The 27,891-nt window shown below is 43.3% G+C and overlaps 1 protein-coding gene across 1 annotated transcript; it reads left to right on the top strand.

Annotated features, from left to right (window-relative positions):
• The first annotated feature begins 20,077 nt into the window (after positions 1-20,077).
• On the top strand, positions 20,078-26,614 carry LOC110523134 (zinc finger and BTB domain-containing protein 43). Its single transcript, XM_021601548.2, has 2 exons — positions 20,078-20,165; positions 24,663-26,614. Exon 2 carries the CDS (start codon positions 24,682-24,684, stop codon positions 26,101-26,103), a length of 1,422 nt encoding a protein of 473 aa, XP_021457223.2. The 5' UTR covers positions 20,078-20,165; positions 24,663-24,681; the 3' UTR covers positions 26,104-26,614.
• The last annotated feature ends 1,277 nt before the right edge of the window (positions 26,615-27,891 follow it).

Here is a 27,891-nt window from a genome sequence, read left to right as displayed (position 1 = left end):
GGCTATCTGTAAAGGATGTCTGAGTGTTGGAGTGTGGCCCCTGGCTATCCGTAAACAAACAAAAAATACAAATAAGCCGCCTGGTATTGCTTAATATAAGGAATTTGAAATTGTTTATACTTTTACTTTTTATACTTAAGTATATTTAAAACCAGATACTTTTAGACTTTTACTCAAGTAGTATTTTACTGGTTATCTTCCACTTTTACTCGAGTCATTTTCTATGAAGGTATCTTTACTTCTACTCAAGTATGACAATTGAGTACTTTTTCCACCACTGCACGGACACACACCGTGTACTACAGTGGCCTATGAACCATTTTGGTCAGTCAATTCTCTCCATTTATCGTCATACATCCAAATACATCTCTAGGAACTTAATGACCCTGGTTGGTAAACACTGGTTGTTAAACACTGGTTGTTAAACACTGGTATTGCATCATTCACCCACTGGTCTCACAGGATGTGTCCTTGGCTCAGTCCTGGAACATGAGAGAGGAAGATGATGTGAGTGTGAAGTCTACACTCTACAGAACTGTTGGAAGTCTCTCCTCCCTGCAGGGTTCATGGCCCACATTTCTCTCAGTTGCTAGATGCAGTTGAAGCCAAATGGTTTTGACTGGCAAGAGTTGAACATATTGAGGCCACGGACTAGTTCCTATGGCAATTAACAGGACATATAATATGGAGAACATCATCGCATAGAACTGCTTAGCTGTAATCTAGTATTTAGTATGGTATTATGATCCCCGTTAGCTGGAGCTACTCTTCCTAGGAGTCCACACAAAACATAAAACACAACATAGTACAGAACGCCAACAGCACAGAGCTACATAAAAGGACACAATACATATAATTAATAGATATCTGAGTGTCTGAATGTATAGAACAACATACTGTACATTTTAAAATAAGAATTCACACTTTCATATTCTTATGCCTTAGGAATCCATGCGACATGTAGTCATAGTAACAGCTACGCTGCAGTCCTCCATTTTGTTTTGGTTTCTTACTGTTACAACTGCTGGTTCTGATCCTAAATCTCTCAGAGCCAGTCGTTCTTTTTAACACTGGTGAGAATCTCACAACATTAGGAACCACCCGCGCGTCCTCACAAGATGCAATACCCCAAAAATAAAAAAAAATCTGTAGTGGTGAAACTGTCACGTCCGTTTGCGATATTACTACAACAAAGATGTTAAACAAAGATGTTCATTCAAACAGCAAACGTTGTTCGCTTTTATTCCCACCTCTGACATCATCGCGTGCGATAGAACAACACAGAATATAGGCTACTAAGATAAAAATTGTTTTTTACCAAGAATGCTCATCTTCCCCGTTTCAAAAACAAAACAAAAACAATAACAAATGCGCCTGGGGCCGACCAGTGGCGCTGTTTCACCAAATGCAGATCTCAGGTTTAAAAAAGGGCAGGTTCTGGTTCTCTCCTTCTGGCTTTTACCTCCTCTTATTTTTCATGTTCCTTCCCTCAGTCTCCGGACCCTTTTACCTAGAGAGGATTAAGTTTATAGCGAAGGGGAAATGAAAAGAGATGTCATTCCAGTGGACCCATTGTGAACGCAGGTAAAAATGGCTCCCAAGCCACTGCGTACGAGAGGAAATTGAGAATTTGTCCGAGCAAGCTGTGTATGATCTTCTAAAACAGATCTGGCGGTGGAAGAACCCCTGGGTATTACCAAAACAGACCTGGAGGTGGAGGAACCACTGGGTATAACCAAAACCATGTGCTGTACATAGCAGAAAACCTGCCCTTGCTTTTGGCCCTGGCCAGTTTCATGCTTGAATAACATTACTGTTTGAGATGGTCATGTAAGGTTGTGACTCCTCATCTCAGTGACCATGTCTGTACCCCGCACTATCCTTCGTGGGTTTTGCGTTTTATTCCAACTCCAAGCCCTCCTCCTCCTCCTCCACACCCCCCAACATACATTGATTTACTGAATCCAGTCCCCCCCCTCCCCCCTTTTCTCTCTCCATAATACCATGTTGTGGCATCCCCCAACAACAATGTTATTTATGACCTGAGTTTTCAATCCCACGGGGTCCTGTGCTTTAATGAAAGATGCACCTCTTAGTCCCCCCCCCCCTCCCCTCCCCCCCATCCTTAACCCTACCAGCCACTGTGCAGGGGGTTGAAGCTACAAGCTTGAGATTCCTCTTGTCTTTTGGGCAAGGATAACAGACACAAACCTTGGGGTCAACAGGAGGGAGTTGGAATTTAGATGAAATAGGTTCTCTTAGGAAAACAGGTGGGGATGCTTAGAGCTGTAATCAAAAGATGATTGCTTTTGTTTGGCCGTTGTTTTGGAGTCCTCTGTCTAAGACGTAGTTGGCAGAATTCTTCAGCAAAATTAAATACCTGCTGTCTGAAGATCCTCAAACTGACCCGTTATCCTCGAACTCAGAAGGCACCTTTGAACCTTCTCAGTGAAACAAACTGACTCTTTATAATTTGTCTCTCTGTCTGAGATTTACATAGCAAGGTTACCTTTTATAGGCTGTCCTTTCATACAAACTATTTACAGTGAAACAATCAACGTGACTGTGTATATTAAAGTTGTGTGTACAGGTGTTTGAAGTTGTTTCATCCCCCTAATCGTAAAAGTTAGGATTGAGGTTAGGGTTAGGGTAATCTGTCTCTCTCTCTCTGTGTGTGTGTGTGTGTGTGTGTGTGTGTGTGTGCCAAAAGTGCCCGGAGTCACCCTGAGCTCCCGGATCAAGGAAAGCTTCCCCAGATTCCAGCAGATGTTCTGACCGCGTCTGAACTCACTCCAGCCGCCCAAGCTCCAAGCTTTCCTCTCTGGATCTACACTGGAAGGACGAAGGGTTCAGACATCTTTCCCTCTTCTTCCTCTCGGCCATCTTTTTTTTTGTACATCTCCCACTTCAATCGTCAGTCTTGATACAGCTGTGTGGTTGGGTAACGTCTTTAGGTTGAGTGAGAGACAGCATCTGCATTCATTTACGGCTGTATGGGCTAACTTGTCCATCTGTAAACCACAAGGCTTTCATGTGTTTGGCGAAGGGTCTTTTTGGCAGCCATCTTTGTGGCAGGAAGTAGCGTGCAACAGCGGACAACGCCTTTTGTAAAAACCCTTAAATAGCCTCAAGAAACCGGACATCTCTATTTGCCTAATCTGTCTGACCTCTGATCTTCCACACAGAAATTCAGTACTTTAGTGCTGACTTGTCACTGTAACTAAAATCAAGACAACTGATTGACCAATGCTGCAACAACAAATTAGTTCCAATGCATTATTCTATTCTATTATTATATATATTATATTATTATACAATTCATACTAACTGCCTCTGTAGTGATAATTTTTTTTAAAAACCTTTTTATTTTATTTGCAACAACAAACTCACTCATCACAAATTGTGAGCAAACTAGTTACAGTGCCTTCTAAAGATGATGATTGACATCGGAAAAAGAAGGTACGCTATCAGCTGATCATTGATGTTGATGATTGTTGTAAATCTATAACTAACTCGATACATGTTTTTTGTTGTTGTTGTACTGATGTCCCGGAGCACAAGATCATTTTTGTATCCCCTTTATAGTAAAGCACTGCATGTGTTTTTATCACATTTGCATAGAAACATAAAGCAGTAGAGTTGAGGCCTTACAGACGTTTTTTTTTTTTTTTTTAAAGTGGCCTTTTATAAACACATTTCATGTAATTCTAGGTAATTTTACATGACTGGAGAATTTGGCAGAATCTTTTTATAATACCGCACAAATGATGAAAATGAAGCTAGCCTTGCTTGCCATATCCACACATTTTTAACGTGACAATTTTGTCACTGAACCAGTGTTATTTAGTCCCTTATTATGACAGTGAATGTATATGTTCGGTTTTTAATCCCATTTCCTATAAAGGGGTAAGGCACAGGGGAAGGAAGGTGCTTTTCAGAAGTGGTATGGAATGGTTGATGAGCTGGGGTCACGACTACCAGTCCCTGTATTGAAGTGGTGTTGAATGGTTGATGAGCTGGGGTCACTCCTACCAGTCCCTGTATTGAAGTGGTATGGAATGGTTGATGAGCTGGGGTCACGACTACCAGTCCCTGTATTGAAGTGGTATGGAATGGTTGATGAGCTGGGGTCACGACTACCAGTCCCTGTATTGAAGTGGTATGGAATGGTTGATGAGCTGGGGTCACGACTACCAGTCCCTGTATTGAAGTGGTATGGAATGGTTGATGAGCTGGGGTCACGACTACCAGTCCCTGTATTGAAGTGGTATGGAATGGTTGATGAGCTGGGGTCACGACTACCAGTCCCTGTATTGACTGTCACAGCTACACTTTTACCATTGAGCTGTATGGAATAGTAGACTGTATGCCATACACACGCCGTAATATAAATAATTTAGCTTAAAGATTTTTTCGTTTACAGTTCTATTAGTGTAGTGTGCCTCGATGCGACCTGTCACCCATAGTTACTTGTTCATAAAGTGCATATTTTTCCTTCGCTCGACTTGGATTTGGAAAACATCAATGCTCAGTGGATTGTATGACTTCGTTATAAATTAACTTGTAGTTGTCTTTTCTGGATGAAATAAGTAACAAAGTGTACTACTATAAAACTTTACGCAACTTTCAAAGTAGAAAAAAAAGTGTGGGCTTTCCCCTCCAGTGTTCGGAAACTTTGGAAAAGGCTCAGGCTGTAGCCGTTGTTACTGCTCTGACAGTGTACACGTCACAGCCCATAAAACCTACATAACGTTTCAGACAGCAACGACAGGAAGAACGTTAACAATACATAACATAGTCAGTAAAAGTAAATACACAAATAATTTTTTTTTTTTTTTTAAAAAGGTACATAAAAAATATAAACATGCAACAATTTACAAGTTACAGTTCATATACTGTAAGGAAATCAGTCAATTTAAATAAATTCATTAAGCCCAATTCTATGGATTTCACATGACTGGGAATACAGAGATACGCCTCTGTTGGTCACAGATACCTTAATGAAAGGTAGAGGCGTGGATCAGAAAACCAGTCAGTATCGGGTGTGACCACCATTTTCCTTCTCCTTCACATTGAGTTGATCAAGCTGTTGATTGTGGCCTGTGGAATGTGAAATGTCCTCTTCAATGGCTGTGCGAAGTTGCTGGATATTTTGGCGGGAACTGAAACTGCCTCACTAACGACCCCTTTTTCCTGTTCCCTGCCTGTACCTTAGCCTATCAGATTTCCTGTTCCCTACCTGTACCTTAGCCTATCAGATCTGTTATCAACCTATTGCCTGATCTCCCAGACGACTTCCCTAGCCTTTTCCCTGCCTGTGCTGTTTCCATTTTGGACCCCCTGTGTATGAGCTTCTGCCTGCCCCTGGACCCAGCTACCTGCCTCCTCCTGAGGTGCTCTACAATAAACACCTGCTGCGCCATGCGCTTGAAACCAGCTCTCTGTCTCTCATCGTGTTCATTACAGTCTGTGGTTGTTGGGGCCGGTTAGATGTACTGCCAGGTTCTCTAAAACAACATTGGAGGTGGCTTATGGTAGAGAAATTAACATTCAATTCTCTGGCAATTCTCTGGTGGACAGTCCTACAGTCAGCATACCAATTGAAAGCTCCGTCAAAACTTGAGACATCTGTGGCATTGTGTTGTGGGACAAAACTGCACATTTTAGAATGGCCTTGTATTGTCCCCAGCACAAGGTCTATGTCAGGTGGATGGATTATCTTGGTAAAGGAGAAATGTTTACTAACAGGGATATAAACACATTTGTGCAAAACAAATGAGAGAGAAAAGCTATTTGTGCGAATGGAACATTTTTGGGATATTTTATTTCAGCTCATGGGACCAATACTTTACATGTTGTGTTTTATATTTTTGTTCAGTGTACATGGTTGATGTCCTCAGATCTACTTGAGATTAAGTGATTTCCAGACTCTGGCTTCAGCTCACAGTCTTTAATCAAATCGCTGCATGACTGACTGTCTGTCTGCTCTCCAATGGTCCTGCTGACTTTCTGTGCGATGTCAAACTGGACCTTTGATGTTGGATGAGGTCTTTTGTGAGGTTCACGTGACGTTCAAGTCCAACACTATGTTGTATCCTGATCCATCACCTGTATGCGGCAGGGTAGCCTAGTGGTTAGAGAGTTAGGAACCGGAAGGTTGCAAGTTCAAATCCCCGAGCTGACAAGGGGATTCTGATCTGTCGTTCTGACCCCTGAACAGGCAATTAACCCACTGTTCCTAGGCCGTCATTGAAAATAAGAATTTGTTCTTAACTGACTTGCCTGATTAAATAAAGATTAAATTCACTGTGCAGTTCCACCAGAGTCTATGAGACACACTGAGGCTTTGTAAAGGCTAGATCAAACTGCACTTTCTTATTTAAAAAAAAAAAATATTTTTCAATTTTCTTTTCCCCCTTTTTCTCCCCAATTTCATGGTATCCAATTGTTGTAGTAGCTACTATCTTGTCTCATCGCTACAACTCCCGTACGGGCTCGGGAGAGACGAAGGCTGAAAGTCATGCATCCTCCGATACACAACCCAACCAAGCCGCACTGCTTCTTAACACAGCGCGCATCCAACCTGGAAGCCAGCCGCACCAATGTGTCAGAGGAAACACTGTACCTGAACACCTTGGTTAGCGCGCACTGCGCCCGGCCCGTCACAGGAGTCGCTGGTGCGCGATGAGACAAGGACACCCCTACCAACCAATCCTAACCCTAACCCGGACGACGCTAGGCCAATTGTGCGTCGCCCCACAGACCTCCCGGTCGCGGCCGGTTACGACAGAGCCTGCGTGCGAACCCAGGGACTCTGATGGCACAGCTGGCGCTGCAGTACAGTACGTCCTTAACCACTGCGCCACCCGGGAGGCCCCAAACTGCACTTTCAAACGCTCTAGGCTGTATTTTGTATTCCTTCACCCTCATGTATATAATCCAAAATCCACTGTGATAACTGAATCAGTTCCTTTCCAGGAGTGATTTTGTTTTTGTCAACTGATCAGATCACCTTCACAAGCGGGGGGGGGGTCTGAGCGGTCTTGCCATCTACTTCTACGGACAAATATGGGACATAAGGTTCATTAAGTAAACAGTTTGATCCTCCTCATCATCTCGTTTTGACCACCTTTCATCTTCACATAGTAGCCCTAAAAGGCATTATATCTGATTTCCTTGTCATTACATCTGAATATTTGTGAGGTAAATGCCATTTAACATTAGACTTGTAGTGCACAAATTGTGGTAACAGTCTCACAATGACACGTCCCACAAGCTCTTTGAATTCGTTCTTGAGATATTGTTTGTCTCCGGTGTTTGGCACCAATTTGCACATACGCACTTCACGGACTGATCTGGACACCTGTTGGGGGAGGTAATCTGCACCAACACGTTCCTGGGAGGTAATCTGCACCAACACGTTCCTAGGAGGTAATCTGCACCAACACGTTCCTAGGAGGTAATCTGCACCAACACGTTCCTAGGAGGTAATCTGCACCAACACGTTCCTGGGAGATAATCTGCACCAACACGTTCCTAGGAGGTAATGTGCACCAACACGTTCCTAGGAGGTCATCTGCACCAACACGTTCCTGGGAGGTAATCTGCACTAACACGTTCCCAGGAGGTCATCTGCACCAACACGTTCCCAGGAGGTCATCTGCACTAACACGTTCCTGGGAGGTCATCTGCACCAACACGTTCCCAGGAGGTCATCTGCACTAACACATTCCTGGGAGGTAATCTGCACTAACACGTTCCTGGGAGGTAATCTGGACAAACACGTTCCTGGGAGGTAATCTGGACAAACACGTTCCTGGGAGGTAATCTGGACAAACACGTTCGTGAGCCGCGCCCATTATGATCCTGTGGTTAGTCCCTTTTTTATGTTCTAGTGAAATTATGTGAAAGTTGTCAACTGTAAATTGATATGGATTTCTCTGTGCATAGGCCCATGTGCAAAGGACCACAGAAGCAAGTTAATTAACTCAAATGTTGTTCATTCCGTGTAATGCCCAATATCAGCCCAATATAGCTGCATATTACAGCCAAAATGGATAATTCATGATTTAGGATGTTATTTCATTCATACCATTTGATCATTGTTCAGTTTAGAGGGTCTCTCCTCGGATCCAGGAGATGGGATGTCAGGAAGAGCTTCGTTCCCTGACATCAAGACCTGGCCACTGTCTAGCTGGCCCTGATGATGGCAAACAGTGACAAAGAGGTCCAAAACAGTTACGAGTGATTAAATTAATACAGCCAACATACATACTGTAGCCATGTAATGCATTTGATAAAGGACAGCTACTGTGAGCTGCCACGGTATAACACTGCCCTGTGTGCATACTATTCCAACACTGCTGAGATGAGGTCTGTCCTCGGAACAGCTGGACCTGTTCACTCTTAATAACCTGTTGATGCCAGAGGTTCCCCTCAGGGAACTCCACCAACATGAACATGTACCCGTGGAACGGTCGTTAAGACACTAACAGCTTACAGACGGTAGAAAATTAAGGTCACAGTTATGAAAACTTAGTACACCCTAGGCCTTTCCACTGACTCTGAAAAACACCAAAAGAAACATGCCCAGGGTCCCTGCTCATCTGCGTGATCGTGCTTTAGGCATGCTGCAAGGAGGCATGAGGACAGCTGATCATCCTCGCAGTGGTAGACCACGTGTAACAACACCTGCACAGGATCGGTACCTCCGAACATCACACCTGCGGGACAGGTTCAGGATGGCAACAACAACTGCCCGAGATACACCAGGAACGCACAATCCCTCCATCAGCGCTCAGACTGTCCGCAATAGGCTGAGAGAGGCTGGACTGAGGGCTTGTAGGCCTGTTGTAAGGCAGGTCCTCACCAGACATCACCGGCAACAATGTCGCCTATGGGCACAATCCGACCGTCGCTGGACCAGACAGAACTGGCAAAAAGTGCTCTTTACTGACGAGTCTCAGTTTTGTCTCACCAGTGGTGATGATCGGATTCGCGTTTATCGTTGATGGAATGAGCATTACACTGAGGCCTGTACTCTGGAGCGGAACCGATTTGGAGATGGAGGGTCCGTCTTGGTCTGGGGCGGTCTGTGACAGCATCATCGGACTGAGCTTGTTGTCATTGCAGGCAATCTCAATGCTGTGCGTTACAGGGAAGACATCCTCCTCCCTCATGTGGTACCCTTCCTGCAGGCTCATCCTGACATGACCCTCCAGCATGACAATGCCATCAGCCATACTGCTCGTTCTGTGCCTGAGTTCCTGCAAGACAGGAATGTCAGTGCTGTGCCATGGCCAGCGAAGAGCCCGGATATCAATCCCATTGAGCACGTCTGGGACCTGTTAGATCGGAGGGTGAGGGCTAGAGCCATTCCCTCCAGAAATGTCCGAGGAACTTGCAGGTGCCTTGGTGGAAGAGTGGAGTAACATCTCACAGCAAGAACTGGCAAATCTGGTGCAGTCCATGAGGAGGAGATGCACTGCAGTTCTTCATGCAGCTGGTGGCCACACCAGATACTGACTGTTACTTTTGATTTTGACTCCCCCCCCCTTTGTTCAGAGACACATTATTCCATTTCTGTTAGTCACATGTCTGTGGAACCTGTTCAGTTTGGGTCTCAGTTGTTAAATCTTGTTATGTTCATACAAATATTTACACAGTACATACCATTGGATCATCGTTGTAGAATAATAGTGAAGACATCAAAACTATGAAAAAACAAGAGTGTGCAAAGCTGTCATCAAGGCAAAGGGTGGCTACTTTGAAGAATCTCAAATATAAAATATTAACACTATTTTGGTTACTACATGATTCCATATGTGTTATTTCATAGTTTTGATGTCTTCGCTATTATTCCAAAATGTTTATAATAGTAAAAATAAAGAAAAACCCTCGAATGAGTAGGTGTGTCTAAACGTTTGACTGTACATTTGAACATGCTCTTAAAACGGTGGCACCTGCCATGGCCATTGTGCACTTCTTTGTCTCCCCTTCCTTGTTCCTGGAGCCCAATTCTGGCAGCCTCAGTGATTTAATTTGCCCCTCCCACCCCAAGTTTTCTGAGCAGCTCAAGTGTTATCGAGTGTTAATCAAATGTTATGCTGCTGTGGCAGTACTGTTAATATTTAAACTATGACGCTTGCTTCACACACCAGACTAGTGATGACATTTCAAGAAATGGATGTTTGGATATCGGGTTGTACGCAACCTCCGCACAAGGCAGACTAAAAAGGCACAAACTTGATGACGTCACAATGACTTGGGAGCAGTGGGTTCAGAACAACAACAAAAACTGTATTAGATTTAGAATTATAAACTGGGTAGTTAGAGCCCTGAATGATTGGCTGACAGCCATAGTATATCAGACCGTATACCACGGGTATGACAAAACATTTACTTTTACTACTCTAATTACGGCTAAGGGCTGAGTCCTGGCACTCCCGTTACATCTTGCCTAAGAACAGTCCTTAGGCGTGGTGTATTGGCCATATACCACAACCCCTCGTACCTTATTGCTTCGTTATACCATCACCTAAAAGGGCACTTGGCGAAAGGGAGGGCAAGGGGCAGGTGCTCGGGCACAGGTACAACCCTCTGTGCATGTGCCTGCCATGCGGTATGGGAGTTCATTTGGTCAAGTTGTGTGAGGAGTTTTTTTTATCACATTTCATACAGAACGCAAATACAATTAATATAACATGTTGTCCTCTGACATGACATCTCTGGCTTTGCCATTATGATAAAAAAAATATTTAAAAAACACTATTTGATGTTCAGTCGTTGGAGAGATCATACTGAATAGCGGTCTGAAACCGCTAATTGAGTTTTTTTTTTTTTAACTAAGAGAGAACCAGAAGAGAAAAGCTCAACAAACTAAATGTACTCATCCATCTATGATGGCAGGGTGATAAGAATGGTGGCTCTCGTAAATCTGCTGATGAGTGACAAAATAGTCCAGTTTTCAGTAATCTTCTCGTTTGACTGTGCTTGTCTAAGTGGGTCTAGTCACTCAAAGCCCCCTCATTTTGGATAAATGCCTGAACATGGTGGCCTTTCACCTTCATTTCTTCAGCTCCTTCTCTGGCCCGGAGCAGTGTAGTGGAACGGCTGCATTATCCTCGGTTCAGGTGGATGCGAGGGCCGTCGTTACGAGACTTGGGATCCCATGAATTGGCTCTTTGTTCAACAGGCCTCGGTAGAGAGGACAAGAAATGTGGTTAATAGCTCGGGAAGTGGGCCTAATCTCTGGCCGCCATTACTGCTAACCAATATTTGCAGGGATGACAGACTTACCGATGACAAAGGCACAGGTGGAGAAACCTCTCGTCCCAGACTCTGTTTTGATCTCCCCTCAGCTGGGTAGGGCATTCCAAAGGGGGCCGAGCACTGAGCCCTGAGGTATCCCTCTCTCTTTATGGTGTGCCAGATGTCAGTCAAGCCTTCTCAAGCCTTGGCCATTGCCCCTGCAATTGGGTTTATCTGGCAAGAAATTGTGATGATATCTTTGGAAAAGCTGGAGATTTAGTCATTACAGAAGTGGGAGATTTAGTAATCATTCATCTGCTCATTTTATTATTATTATTTTACAAAAAAATGAATACAGTACAGAGTATTTTTTTGTATCGCAAATCAAATCAAGAACATTCTGACCTTGAATTTATCTTCATCTTGAATTCTAGATCCACCTGTTGCTTTGCTTTATGTGCCACACGGGAAGTAAAATTGTCACTGGTTTGGTATAATTTATGGATCATGTATCATATCATTGATCTAAGACTTGGCACCAGCAGATTGTCATTGACTTGGCACCAGCAGATTGTCATTGACTTGGCACCAGCAGATTGTCATTGACTTGGTACCAGCAGATTGTCATTGACTTGGTACCAGCAGATTGTCATTGACTTGGCACCAGCTTGACTTGGCACCAGCAGATTGTCATTGACTTGGTACCAGCAGATAGTCATTGACTTGGTACCAGCAGATTGTCATTGACTTGGCACCAACAGATTGTCATTGACTTGGCACCAGCAGATTGTCATTGACTTGGTACCAGCAGATTGTCATTGACTTGGTACCAGCAGATAGTCATTGACTTGGTACCAGCAGATTGTCATTGACTTGGTACCAGCAGATAGTCATTGACTTGGCACCAGCAGATTGTCATTGACTTGGTACCAGCAGATTGTCATTGACTTGGTACCAGCAGATAGTCATTGACTTGGTACCAGCATGTTGTCATTGACTTGGTAAAAATACACCTGATGGAACAGCGGGGACTTTGAAGAGACACACACAGGCACAGACACACGCGTACACACGATAAGACACGCACTCTATTTTGTATTGTAAATATGTGGTAGTAGAGTAGTGGCCTGAGAGAACACACTTAATGTCTGGTGAAAAGTGTTTTGAAATGTATAGTCATATAACTGCCTAAATGTTGCTCGAGACCCAAGAAGAGTAGCTGCTGCCTTGGCAGCTAATGCAAAAGTATGCAGGTTTGGGGCCTCCCGGGTGGGGCAGTGGTTAAGGGCGCTGTACTGCAGCGCCAGCTGTGCCATCAGAGACTCTGGGTTCGGGCCCAGGCTCTGTTGTAACTGGCCGCGACCGGGAGGTCCGTGGGGCGACGCACAATTGGCCTAGCGTGTCCGGGTTAGTCCCACTACCATCCCACTACCTTTACAAAATGTTTTAAAATGATATGAAAGCAAGCTTTTCTTTTATACTTACAAGACAATCAGCTTAAGCTGTTTTGTCTTGTTGTGATGTGGTACCTGCCTGTATTTCCTTAAATCTTTATTTTAGCAATACATATCGTTGATAGAAAATGTAATTCCTAACATTTTTTTTTTTTTAGTTTAGTCAGTCAGCCCAACGTACAGTAACATGTGATGGTGTATTGAACACAGTCACTCACGTATAGAGACCTATAGAGCCCGTCTGTAATCCTGATTTCTGGAACCGTTAGCTTACCAGTACAATATTGACATAAAGCTCAGAAACACTTGTTTTGCAAACATGCTCCTGTTTTATCAATTTCCTGTGCGGATCAACGGGAAGTTCATTACCTCTGTCAAATGAAATATGTATCTTAAAGTGTGTTTTTGTATTTATTTTAGCAATAAAGATGGTGACGCTACAAGAATACACATTTACAATAGGCCTATATCTAAAAATACAATAATATACACTGAGTAAACAAATCATTAAGTACGCCATCCTAATATTGAGTGCACCCTTTTGCCCTCAGAACAGCCTCTATATCGCCGAGGCATGGGACTTACAAGCGTTCCACAGGGATGCTGGCCCATGTTGACTCGATTGCTTCCCACAGTTGTGTCAAGTTGGCTGGATGTCCTTTCAGTGGTGGACCATTCTTGATATACACAAGTAACTGTTGAGTGTGAAAAGCCCAGCAGTGTTGCAGTTCTTGACACACTCAAACCTTTCATCTACACTGATTGAAGTGGATTTAACAGGCAAAGTCAATAAGGGATGGTAGCTTTCACCTGGTCAGTCGATGTCGTAGATGTGTTTTGTACACTCAGTGTATATATGATAAATGAGAAGGTTTGAATCCTAAGCAACCTGCATACACATTGTTTGATGTACAATAGACCAACATACAGTGGGGCAAAAAAGTATTTAGTCAGCCACCAATTGTGCAAGTTCTCCCACTTAAAAAGATGAGAGAGGCCTGTGATTTTCATCATAGGTACACTTCAACTATGACAGACAAAATGAGAAAAAAATCCAGAAAACCACCTTGTAGGATTTTTTATGAATTTATTTGCAAATTATGATGGAAAATAAGTATTTGGTCAATAACAAAAGTTTATCTCAATACTTTGTTATATACCCTTGTCCTTGGGTAAGGCGCGGTGCTGAATTCTCTCAATCCATGGCAAACTAAGGAAAAGTAAACCAAGAAAATCAACAGACTAAATAAAGGCAATAGAGACCCAGAAAAGGGTATGGCAGGAAAATGTACATCATTAATAAAATAGAATTATATGAATTATATGCAATAATCTGCATATTTATGGTTTATACTGTAGTGTGTAAGATAAATTCAACATTTTAAATAGTGAGTTGGGATCACAAGGTATTAACACAACTTTTATACGGTATGATTTATTTTTTGTTCTTCTTGTACCTCTGTTGCCTAACATCTCTCTGTGCAATGTTTCAGAGTGTGGTGGGCCAGGGATGACCTGGATGGCGTGAGTAGTCCCTGATCCACCGCACGCTAGGCTCAGGTTTATGTCGTGCCGAAGCATTGCCGCGCCACGCTTCGCTGGCTCTCTGTACGGACGCTTCAACCTCAGCGGAACCGTGGCTGACAGATCCAAAATGGACATTCCGAACTGAACATGCAGAGGTGGCAATCACCCGCCATTGTGTTCAATCAGTTTCTTCTTTGTTTATTTACCAAGCCCCAGTTAAACTGAATATCTTATCTCCTAAACGACTCATTTCATACTAGAATAAAAAGGGGCTATAAACCTTCACTTACCATTTTTTTAATGAATTTAAACAAATATGGCATTCATAAAAATGTCAGTTTAAATGTTAAGAAGATTCGTTGATGTGAGGATCAGTCTTAGCAGAGAAGGTGAATTGTTTCAATATACAATCCTGTTATCTTGTGTTCAGACCCTAAGCAAATTAACCCCCCAACACACACACACACACACACACACTTCCTCAGACCGTGTAATCTACCCCTTCTACCTCCCATTCAGCTGATCTCTTTTCCACCCAATGAATCCAATATTGTATGCCTAATAATTAAATCAGATTTATTGCTTTTGTGCGTTTGATGGAATTATCTGCTCGTCCTATCAGTCCTTCTCCAGATAGCAGAGGCAATATAAACGTTTGGACCCTCTCACAAAGGCCCATGTATATTTCATCAGCTACAGCAAGAAGGCCAAACATCATACGGGGGACTGTTCAAACACAGCTGTTGTTCACGCACCCCTTCACTGGACTGCCCTCAATGGATAGATTTAAAGTATCATATTTGCTTGCATGTCTACTCTTTTTGATTCTATAATATTTTCTATTCTTTTTTTTTCCTTCCGCCCCAGCCAGATAACAGAGCTACCTACAGATCTGCAACACACCTGCTATCCCAGACACTTCTCTGATAATGGACAGATAACTGTCGCCTGGATTGAAACTGTCCTGCATGTTTTCAAAAAAATGTCTAAGGTTCAATTTCAGCAGTTTTGATGATACAGCTATGGACAAAACAAAATGAACTTCTATTGGATGTCTATTTAATCTCCCTACTAACATACAGTAATTCAATGTAGAAATACATTGATAAAGACACATAGCTTTGATTTTACATCCAGGCCCAAATTATTTTTGGTCACAGTACATTTCAGACAAAGTATTTAGGTAGGTGATTTCTTCTTTAAGATACAAATATATGTCAATAATCCTTCCTCAACAGGACCATTCTATGGATGAAATTTGGTGAAAATTTGATGAAAATTTCCAAAATAATTGTATTTTTTTGTTATTATTGAGGTGCTTGAGCTAAATATTATTAGGTTTTTAACTCATTTCCACACGACAGGTTTGTTAAATATTATTAGGTTTTTAACTAATTCCACACGACAGGTTTGTTAAATATTATTAGGTTTTTAACTCATTTCCACACGACAGGTTTGTTAAATATTATTGGATTTTTAACTAATTCCACACGACAGGTTTGTTAAATATTATTAGGTTTTTAACTCATTTCCACACGACAGGTTTGTTAAATATTATTGGATTTTTAACTAATTCCACACGACAGGTTTGTTAAATATTTTTAGGTTTTTAACTCATTTCCACACGACAGGTTTGTTAAATATTATTGGATTTTTAACTAATTCCACACTACAGGTGTGTATAATATTATTGGGATTTTAACTCATTTCCACACTACAGGTTTTGCCGTGCATACACCTATTGCTTTTCACCTTATCAAGAGACAAGTAATGAGGCAAATTCAGGTAACTAGCCAACGTTAGATAAGAACATGCTGCTTCACCTGTCCTGTGTGATATTATTCAGGTATTAGTAAAAAAAAACAAAGTTGCTTCTGTTGTCTCTCACTCTACCTCCCTAATACCCAAGAACAGATCTGCTGATTTTACTCACTCTGTAAGAGTGAGGCCTCTGTAATACAAATTGCAGAGGACAAAAATGTTGGGTTTTTTTCAATCTAATTGACTGCGTCCCAAAATGGCACTCTATTTCCCTACATAGTGCACTACTTTTGAACCGAGCCCTTTAGGGCCCTGGTCAAACGTAGTGCACTATATAGGAAATAGGGTGCATTAGGGACATATATACTAGGAGTAAGGCTCCATTCCCAGCTGGAGGAGCTCAGGCCTCCCCTCTCTGATCCCTGCACCTGCCCTGCATAGGAGGGGCACACAGCGCAGGGCCAAAGAATGTCTGGTCAAGCGACCGGCCGGCGCAGGCCAACAAAGGCCCACTTCAGGACAGATTACAACTTCAACAGGAGACTCTTTGATCGGGCTACTTTGAAAACATCATCGATATCAAGATCAACCCTCGAGGTCAAAAAAGCCATTTCGAAATACACAGTTTTGTTGGCTGTGTGTGTGTGTGTGTGTGTGTGTGTGTGTGTGTGTGTGTGTGTGTGTGTGTGTGTGTGTGTGTGTGTGTGTGTGGGTGTGTGTGTGTGTGTGTGTGTGTGTGTGTGTGTGTGTGTGTGTGTGTGTGTGTGTGTGTGTTTGCATGCGTGCGTGCGTGCAGAGGTGTCATGCCCGTAGGGGGTACAGAGGCACGTGCTACCCGATCTGTCCTGTTTAAAAATTAAATTAAATTGTTCTTGTCGTTTTAACTGTAATACTGCCACTTACCAATTTAATGAAGTTGTCTTTAGCCCCTCAACCTATCTCCCAGCCTCATAGCTACCAAGAAGCCATTTCAGGCTATCAGTCAAGTTAGAATAACTACATGTAACTGCCAAGATAAAGGAAACACCAACATAAAGTGTCTCAACAGGGCGTTGGGCCATTAAGAACCAGAACCGCTTCAATGCACCTTGGTATAGATTCAAGAAGTGTCTGGAACTCTATTGAAAGGATGAGACACCATTCTTCCACGAGGTATACCATCATTTGGGGTTTTTGTTGATGGTGGTGGAAAACGCTATCGCACCCGCCTTGTATAAGTGTTCAATTGGATTGAGATCTGGTGACTGAGACCGCCATGGCATATGGCTTACACCGTTGTCATGCTCATCAAACCTTTCAGTGACCACTCGTGCCCTGTGGATGGGGGCATTGGCATCCTATGGGGGCATAGTCATGGTGGAAAAAAATTATAGCCTGCCCAGCATTTTTACATATGACCTTAAGCATGATGGGATTTGAATTGCTTAATTAACTCAGGAACCACTCCTGTGTGGAAGTGCCTGCTTTCAATATACAGTACTTTGTATTCCACATTTACTCAAGTGTTTCCATTATTTGGTCAGTTACCTGTATCTTGTCTGGCATGCCTGTTTGCAAAGTTGGTAGACTTTAGAAAAGCAAGCAATAACTAAATGTACTGAATAAGACTCACGTTCCTTTCAATATTTTACCCAGATTTTAGTAGAGATGCAGAGAAGCATGTTAAGTTTCTTTAAAAAAAGGACCACCAGTCAGACAGCTCAAGCGGTATGTTTAGATATGCAGGAAAATATATATATACAGTGCATTCGGGAAGTATTCAGACCCCTTGACTTTCTCCACATGTTGTTACTTTACAGCCTTATTCTAAAATGGATTCAATTTTTTTTTCCCTCATCAATCTACACACAATACTCCATAATGACATCGCAATACCCCATAATGACATCACAATACTCCATAATGACATCACAATACCCCATTATGACATCACAATACTCCATAATGACAAAGGGAAAATTGGTTTAAAAATATAAAAGTTTAAAAAAGGAACTTATTTACATAAGTATTCAGACCCTTTGCTATGAGACTCGAAATTGAGCTCAGATGCATCCTGTTTCCATTGATCATCCTTGAGATATTTCTACAACTTGATTGGAGTCCACCTGTGGTAAATTCTATTGATTGGACATTATTTGGAAAGGCACACACCTGTCTATATAAGGTCCCACAGTTGACAAAAACCAAGCCAAGAGGTTGAAGGAATTGTCCGTAGAGCTCCGAGTCAGGATTGTGTCGAGGCACAGATATGGGGAAGGGTACCAAAACATTTCTGCAGCATTGAAGGTCCCAAAGAACACAGTGTCCTCCGTCATTATTAAATGGAAGACGTTTGGAACCACCAAGACTGTTCCTAGAGCTGGCCATCCCGGCCAAACTGAGCAATTGGGGGAGAAGGGCCTTGTTCAGGGAAGTGACCAAGAATCTGATGGTCACTCTGACAGAGCTCCAGAGTTTCTCTGTGGAGATGGGAGAACCTTCCAGAAGGACAACCATCTCTGCAGCACTCTACCGTAAAGGGCTTTATAAAGGCCTTTCTACCATAAAGGCCAGACGGAAGCCACTCCTCAGTAAAAGGCACATGACAGCCCGCTTGGAGTTTGCCAAAAGGCACCTCAAGGACTCTCAGACCATGAGAAACAAGATTATCTGGTCTGATGAAACCAAGATTGAACACTTTGGCCTGAATGCCATGGGTCACGTCTGGAGGAAACATGTCACCATCCCTACTGTGAAGCATGGTGGTGGCAGCATCATGTTGTGGGGATGTTTTTTCAGCATCAGGGACAGAGAGACTTGTTAAAATCGAGGGAAAGATGAACAGAGCAAAGTACAGAGAGATCCTTGATGAAAACCTGCTCCAGAGTGCTCAGGACCTCAGACTGGGGCAAAGATTCACCTTCCAACAGGACAACGACCCTAAGTACACAGCCAAGACAGCGCAGGAGTGGCTTCGGGACAAGTCTCCGAATGTCCTTGAGTGGCCCAGCCAGATCCCAGACTTGAACCCGATTGAACATCCCTGGAGAGACCTGAAAATAGCTGTGCAGCAACGCTCCCCATCCAACTTGACTGAGCTTGAGAGGATTTGCAGAGAAGGGGGGGGGACATAAAGTTGAACTGACAATACTAGGCATGCATGATTAAAAATAAAATTCACATTTAACCTAATGTTGACTGAATGGTGGTGTAAAGTGGTCCAAACAATATTACAATGCATGATAATAACGTTCTCCAGACAAACATGAACGTTCATCATCCTTCACCTTTTCACTAGTTATTAAGTCACTTTAATAACTCTACCTCAATTACCTCGACTATCCGGTGCCCCCTCACATTGACTCTGTACCGGTACCCCCTGTATACAGCCCCTCTTTTGTTATTTTACCTCAGCTCAAAATTTGATTTGAAAACATTTCAGGTTCAAAGGTTATGCCTGTCCTGGGAAAGGTCTCAAACTGAGAAACCATCGTCTGAAAGCTCTCTCAGGTTAGCCTGTACTGCCACCAAGTGTTGTTCACACGTCATTTCATAAATAACCCCCCCCCCCCGTTTTTTTTTTTTTTTTAATCATGCAAAGAGGCATCATTGTGGTCTCAAGAATATACAAATATAACCACAGGGAAAAGCATGCGCAGGATATCAAAGTCATATGCTTAGTATTTTCATTCATTTAGAACCGTATACACCCAACGTTTCCAATAGGTATTTTTCAAGAATGTCCTGCCAAATAACTTCTTCCTTTCCGTTTTTTTCCTGCCAAATATCAGCTCATCGTCTCACTACGTTGCACATCAGGGTTGTATTTAATATGTGTTTTCTTTCGGATGAGATGAACTCAAATATGTCATTTAAAGGACATGATTTGAACTTTAAGAATTTAGGGGGGGGGGGGGGACATTGTTGTATGCCAACATTATGTATGAATCTACAGAAGTAAGAATCTGTCCGATAAACCTACAACGTTTTTAGAAGGCCCTCCTCCAACCATGATTCCGACTCATCTGGCAACCCAGACAGTGAGGGCGGGCTGAGGGCGGGTTTGTTTACATTGCTCATCATGCGCCATGCGATTCTTGGTTACGTGATGACGTGGGCTGAAAGATTTCCAGTGGAACTCGGAAGAGAAGCGACTGTTGTATTCTAAATCAAGAGATAGAAATGAAATCGAAGGTGAGACAACTCTATGTTTCATGCACGTACAAAACCGAGATATTGACGTATGGCCAGTCATTCTTGAAAACGTAGAAATTCATCTTAATCGTCAGGATTTGATGTATTCAGTGCATGGCTACTTGGTTAGCGCCATAGGCTAGCCTAGCTAGCCAGCTTCTGCAACATGATTTTTCAGGATCGGGTGAATCACAAGGAAAATGGAAATGTGACACTTGCAACGTAGTATTCGGTATGCAAATAGGTGGGCACATAACAGTTTGCCGATGTTGAAATCAAAAGCTATAAGCTTACCTACGTTTTTACCTAATTGAGTTTTCAATTGTATTTTGTTGGTCACAGCTTATATCATTGAGTACCATTATTGAGTGCACACCCCACGTATGTAAATGATAATGGCCATCTTTAGCAAGTTGAAGCTACTCCGTGTGGTCTCCTTTGATTAATATGATTATGGAATATATCGCTACGGTCTTATAAATTGGCATGGATAGTTAATCATAATGTTGTGTTTTTATCGCATCTCCTAGCTAAGTGGGAGTGTACGTTTACTAGTATTATGTTCTATAACTTGTAGATCGATAGGACTGTGGTCTTTCTTTTCTATTACCTGTAGGGAACACAATATATTGTCTATACTTGGATTGTAGCTTGTTTTTTTAAACTTATGGATGGCACAAATTGCAATATGGGGAAAAGGAATAGGCAAGGTGCAAATTTAAAACTGTAGTATTTAATATACTTTAAAAAGTGTAGTGTTTTTGCAAACATTATTGTAGTATTTATTAAAGTACTTTGAGGATAATATTATAGTATTTACTATAGTATTATACAGTATACTGCAACATTCTATAGTAGGTACTACACATGATCAAGGGATACTACAATCTGCAGTATAGTATTCTACAGTATACTATATAATTCTATAGTAAGTACTGTAGTATTTTTTTAATGTGGGTACATGTACATATCTACCTCAATACTCCAGTATCTCTGCACGTTGTACATGTGGTACTGGCACTTACCATGTATATAGCTTCCTCTCTGTGGCACTGGCACTGATTCTGTATATAGCTGACCCTATATGTAGCTGGCCTTGTACATAACTGACCCTGTATATATCTTCCTCTCTTATTTATTGTGGGTTTTTTTAAATTCTTATTTTGTTATTAGTTCTACTTGTTTATATTGAATACTGCACTGTTGGGTAGGGCTTGCAAGTTAAGCATTTTCCCTGTATAAGTGGATGTCTCAAATAAAACTTGATCTTAAACAATACAGGAAATAGAACACACGTAGTTAACTTCAACACAATTAAAAGGATAGTTCATTCAAAATCTATATTTGGATCAAATTACCCTTACCTTGAGTTGTGTCTGAAGGCCCATGATGACAGAATCCACAATTATGCATGATCTACTTCTGGCTAACAGCCTGGAGTTAGCATATTAGCATAATCAGTTTTCCATGAGTGGAAACAGCCAATCCGATGTTATCAAAGCTGGAGCTACCAGTTTGTACACCAGATATGTGATTACTATGTTACCATGATGGTCATTACAGGAAAGCCCTATATAAAACGACGCCATAGATTGTTCAACTAACCTGTTCTTGGCAAAACTTCCTTTGTTCTCGATTCGGGGGAAAAAAGTATGTTCGAAATGTCCCTGTCCAATTGCAGGTGGTTCTACAAAAACCCACGAAAACTCAGAAAGATTTCAAATCCACATTTTGCACCAAGTGAGGAGTTCCCTCGCCATTTAAGCTGCCAGGCATCTTGCATTTCCCAACGTCTTTGCAGGAACTAGTTGTTTCTATGTGACGCAGTGCTACCAAAACAAAGATCTACACACATTCAAGAGGCATTTCTCACTTGGTACAAAACATGGATTTAATATCTTTCAGAGTTTTCGCTGGCATTTGTAGAAACACCTGCACCTGGACACCTGACATTTCTAAGATACTTTTTATCACTGAATCGAGAACGAAGAAAGTTTTGCCAGGAACAGGTTAGTTATCACATACAGTGGGGCAAAAAAAGTATTTAGTCAGCCACCAATTGTGCAAGTTCTTCCACTTAAAAAGATGAGAGAGGCCTGTAATGTTCATCATAGGTACACTTCAACTATGACAGACAAAATGAGGAGAAAAATCCAGAAAATCACATTGTAGGATTTTTTATGAATTTATTTGCAAATTATGGTGGAAAATAAGTATTTGGTCACCTACAAACAAGCAAGATTTCTGGCTCTCACAGACCTGTAACTTCTTCTTTAAGAGGCTCCTCTGTCCTCCACTCGTTACCTGTATTAATGGCACCTGTTTGAACTTGTTATCAGTATAAAAGACACCTGTCCACAACCTCAAACAGTCACACTCCAAACTCCACTATGGCACCAAACTCCACTAGGACACCAGAACAAAATTGTAGACCTGCACCAGGCTGGGAAGACTGAATCTGCAATAGGTAAGCAGCTTGGTTTGAAGAAATCAACTGTGGGAGCAATTATTAGGAAATGGAAGACATACAAGACCATTGATAATCTCCCTCGATCTGGGGCTCCACGCAAGACCTCACCCCGTGGGGTCAAAATGATCACAAGAACGGTGAGCAAAAATCCCAGAACCACACGGGGAGACCTAGTGAATGACCTGCAGAGAGCTGGGACCAAAGTAACAAAGCCTACCATCAGTAACACACTACGCCACCAGGGACTCAAATCCTGCAGTGCCAGACGTGTCCCCCTGCTTAAGCCAGTACATGTCCAGGCCCGTCTGAAGTTTGCTAGAGAGCATTTGGATGATCCAGAAGAAGATTGGGAGAATGTCATATGGTCAGATGAAACCAAAATATAACTTTTTGGTAAAAAACTCGACTCGTCGTGTTTGGAGGACAAAGAATGCTGAGATGCATCCAAAGAACACCATACCTACTGTGAAGCATGGGGGTGGAAACATCATGCTTTGGGGCTGTTTTTCTGCAAAGGGACCAGGACGACTGATCCGTGTAAAGGAAAGAATGAATGGGGCCATGTATCGTGAGATTTTGAGTGAAAACCTCCTTCCATCAGCAAGGGCATTGAAGATGAAACGTGGCTGGGTCTTTCAGCATGACAATGATCCCAAACACACCGCCCGGGCAACGAAGGAGTGGCTTCGTAAGAAGCATTTCAAGGTCCTGGAGTGGCCTAGCCAATCTCCAGATCTCAACCCCATAGAAAATCTTTGGAGGGAGTTGAAAGTCTGTGTTGTCCAGCAACAGCCCCAAAACATCACTGCTCTAGAGGAGATCTGAATGGAGGAATGGGCCAAAATACCAGCAACAGTGTGTGAAAACCTTGTGAAGACTTACAGAAAACGTTTGACCTCTGTCATTGCCAAAAAAGGGTATATAACAAAGTATTGAGAAATTTTGTTATTGACCAAATACTTATTTTCCACCATAATTTGCAAATTAATTAATAAAAAAATCCTACAATGTGATTTTCTGGGTTTTTTTTCTTCTAATTTTGTCTGTCATAGTTGGAAGTGTACCTATGATGAAAATTACAGGCCTCTCTCATCTTTTTAAGTGGGAGAACCTGCACAATTGGTGGCTGACCTAAATACTTTTTTTGCCCCACTGTATATCTAGCGAAAAAAAATAACAACAGTCTCACGGCGAAGAAAACGTGGACAGGTTCTTTGCGTGTATTGACATACAGGAAGTTGTGGCTTGCAGTGCAGCTTTGATAACATCGGGTTCGGCTGTTTCCACTCATATGCTAACTCCAAGCTGTCGCCGGAAGTAATTGCAGATTCTGTCACCATGGGCCTTCAGACACAACTCAAGGTAAGGCATTCAGACCCACATATAGACTTTGCATGAACTATCCTTTTTAATAACCTATTCATGTTCTATTTGTTCTGATCTACACTGATTGTACAAAACATTAAGAACACCTGCTCTTTCCATGACACATACTGGAAAAAGGTGAAAGCTATAATCCCTTATTGTTAAATCCACTTCAGTCAGTGTAGATGAAGGGGAGGAGACAGGTTAAAGAATGATTTTTAAGCCTTGAGACAATTGAGACATGGATTGTGTATGTGTGCCATTCAGAGAGCGAATGGACAAGACAACATATTTAAGTGCCTTTGAACAGGGTATGGTAGTAGATGCCAGGCGCACCGGTTTGCGTCAAGAACTGCAACGTTGCAGGGTTTTTCACACTCAACAGTTTCCCGTGTGTATCAAGAATGGTCCACCACCCAAAAGACATCCAGCCAACTTGACATAACTGTGGCAAACATGGGTCAGCATCCCTGTGGAATGCTTTCGACACCTTGTAGAATCCATTCCCCAACGAATTGAGAGTGTTCTGAGGGCAAAGGGCGGGAGGTGCAACTCAATATTAGGAAGTTGGGCCTAATGTTTGGTATACTAAGTGTAAATCTATAACCCACATAGTTAACATCAACACAATTAATGACCTGTTTATGTTCTACATATTCTAGATCTAGACCCCTGGCTGCCATGGAGTCTGAGGGGAATGTGCTCCGCGTGGACTTCCCAAACTTCTCCGGAACCATGCTGCAGAAGCTCAACCAGCAGCGGCAGAGGGGCCAGCTCTGTGACATCATCGTAGTCATCCAGGGACACCAGTACCGTGCTCACCGGGCCATCTTGGCCGCCAGTTCGCCCTACTTTTGCGACCAAGTGCTCCTTAAAAACAGTGCCCGCTGCGTTTTACCTGACGTCATGCACCCGTGCGTGTTCGAACGTCTCCTCCTCTCTTGCTACACGGGCACCCTGCACCTACCTGCCGGCGAGGTGGTAGCTTTCCTCACGGCAGCTAGCTTCCTCCAGATGTGGCACGTGGTGGACAAATGCACTGAGCTCTTAGAGGTGGTAGGAAGCGGCGCTAGCACATTAGTGCACAAGTCTTCTGGTGGGCTGAGGGACAGGCCTTTCCCTGGGGACAGTAACTACCACAGCCCTGGGGACGGCTCCATGGGCCTGGAGGATGGTGGAGGAGGAGGAGCAGTAGAGGGCTTTGCCAAAATGGAGATGGACCAGCTCCTGGAGAACAGCTTCTCCCCTCCCACTCTGGAGAACAACAGCACCCAGCCCAGCGGAAGCTGCTCGCCACCGGTCGACCACGATGGCTCAGGTAGTGAGGTCGCCAGCCAGGATGGGGACGTTGAAGAGGGTGGCGAGGGGGACTACCAGTACTCCAGACCTGCCTATGTCCCACCCAGCATCATGGGCCACAGGAAATGGGTCCACGTAAAGTCAGAAAGGCGCGCAGATTGCAAGGGCGATGTGGCCCTCTTTAGCGGGGACCCTGCTGTCACTGACCCTGAGCAGCTGAAACTTACCCACTCCCAGGCCTCAGCCAGCAGGAGCTCCCTGGACCACGGCATTGATGAGAAACCGGTGGCTCAGCTGGAGGAGAGCCTGGAGGAGGATCCTCTGGACTTCTACGGTACCTCCATAGAGGGCTTCTCCACCGACAAGGCCGACGGGACACCGCTTGGACTGAAAGAGGACCTGTTAGAAGAGGCAACCGGGGTTGAGGAGAGTGGTGGTGGAGGAGAAGGAACCCCTGGTGGCCTCCAGGAAGAGACCTCCCACTCTGGCTTCGCCTCAGTGGTCTACAAGCTGTACCCCTGCCAGTGTGGCAAGAGCTTCACTCACAAGAGCCAGCGGGACCGGCACATGAGCATGCACCTGGGCTTGCGGCCGTACGGCTGCGCCGTGTGTGGCAAAAGTTTCAAGATGAAACACCACCTGGTCGGCCACATGAAGATTCACACGGGCGTCAAGCCCTACGAGTGCAGCCTGTGCGCCAAACGCTTCATGTGGCGGGACAGCTTCAACCGTCACACGTCCTCCTGCACCAGGGTCCATCAGGCCCGGTGCGCCGTCAACGAACAGGCCGCCCAGATCTGCTGATCTCGGATGTTATTTCCAAACCACCATTCACCTCGTCTCCCTCCCACCTCCACCACTATCCCATATCAGTTTCACTGAATAGGCTGCTCAGATGTGCCTGTCCCGGGATCAGATTAAGACCGTGCTGCTTGGATGACCACCTTCCAATCAGTTTAGCTGGATTTAGAATTATATATCCGAGCAGCGGCCTGAGCCACCGACGCATCACATGTAACTGATCCAAGATCAGAATCCTGGAAAGCTTTGTAGTCTGGTCAGATCTGCTTGTGTGGAATCAGGACCTTAGGTCCTGCGGTGTGTGGACTGCTATACAGGGCATTCTGAAAGTATTCAGACCCCTTGACTTTTTTCTAATTATGTTACGTTTCAGCCTTATTCTAAAGTGTATTAAATCAAATTTGTATTCCCCTTATCAATTTACACACAAGACCCCATAATGACAAAGCAAAAACAGGTTTTTGCTAATTTATTAAAAATAAAACACGTAAATATCACATTTAAATAAGTATTCAGACCCTTTTACTCGGTACTTTGTTGAAACATCTTTGGCAACGATTACAGCCTTGAGTCTTCTTGGGTATGACGCTACAAGCTTGGCACACCTGTATTTGGGGAGTTTCTCCCATTCTCTGCAGATCCTCTCAAACTCTGCACAGCTATTTTCAGGTCACTCCAAAGATGTTCGATCGGGTTCAAGTCCGGGCTCTGGCTGGGCCACTCAAGGACATTCAAGAACTTGTCCCGAAGCCACTCCTGCTCTGTCTTGGCTGTGTGCTTAGGGTCTTTGTCCTGTTGGAAAGTGAACCTTCGCCCCAGTGTGGGGTCCTGAGCGCTCTGCAACAGGTTTTCAGGTTTTCATCAAGGATCGCTCTGTACTTTGCTCCGTTCATCTTTCCCTCGATCCTGAGTAGTCTCCCAGTCCCTGCCGCTGAAAAACATATCCACAGCATAATGCTGCCACCACCATGCTTCACCGTAGGGATGGTGCCATGTTTTCTCCAGACGTGACGCTTGGCATTCAGGCCAAAGAGTTCAATCTTGGTTTCATCAGACCAGAGAATCTTGTTTCTCATGGTTGAGAGTCCTATGGGTGCCTTTTGGCAAACTCCAAGTGGGCTGTCGTGTGCCTTTTACTGAGGAGTGGCTTCCATCTGGCCACTCTACCATAAAGATCTGATTGGTGGAGTGCTACAGAGATGGTTGTCCTTCTGGAAGGTTCTCCCATCTCCACAGAGGAACTCTGTAACTCTGTCAGCATGATCATCGGGTTCTTGTTAACCTCTCTGAGCAAGGCCCTTCACCCCCTAGGAAGAGTCTTGGTGGTTCCGAACTTCTTCCATTTAAGAATGATGGAGACCACTCTGTTCTTTAGGACCTTCAATGCTGCAGAATGTTTTTGGTACCCTTCCCCAGATCTGTGCCTCGACAAAATCCTGCCTCGGAGCTCTACGGCTTGGTTTTTGCTCTGACATGCACTGTCAACTGTGGGACCTTTATATAGACAGGTGTGTGCCTTTCCAAATAATGTCCAATCAATAGAATTTACCACGGGTGGACTCCGATCAAGTTGTAGAAACATCTCAAGGATGATCTTTATGGGGGTATTGTGTGTAGATTTACAAGGATTTTTTTATTTATTTAATCTATTTTAGGATAAGGCTGTAACATAACAAAAGGTGGAAAAAGTCAATGGCTCTGAATAATTTCCGGAATGGACTGCAGCTACTTAACAGGAGCGATGTGGAGTGTATGTAAATTGACTTTGGAGCAAGAATGTGTTTGGTCACA

The sequence above is a fragment of the Oncorhynchus mykiss genome, chromosome 5 (assembly GCF_013265735.2).
Source record: "Oncorhynchus mykiss isolate Arlee chromosome 5, USDA_OmykA_1.1, whole genome shotgun sequence".
In the NCBI taxonomy this organism is placed as follows: domain Eukaryota; kingdom Metazoa; phylum Chordata; class Actinopteri; order Salmoniformes; family Salmonidae; genus Oncorhynchus; species Oncorhynchus mykiss.
This window is presented reverse-complemented; position numbering and strand designations above follow the sequence as displayed.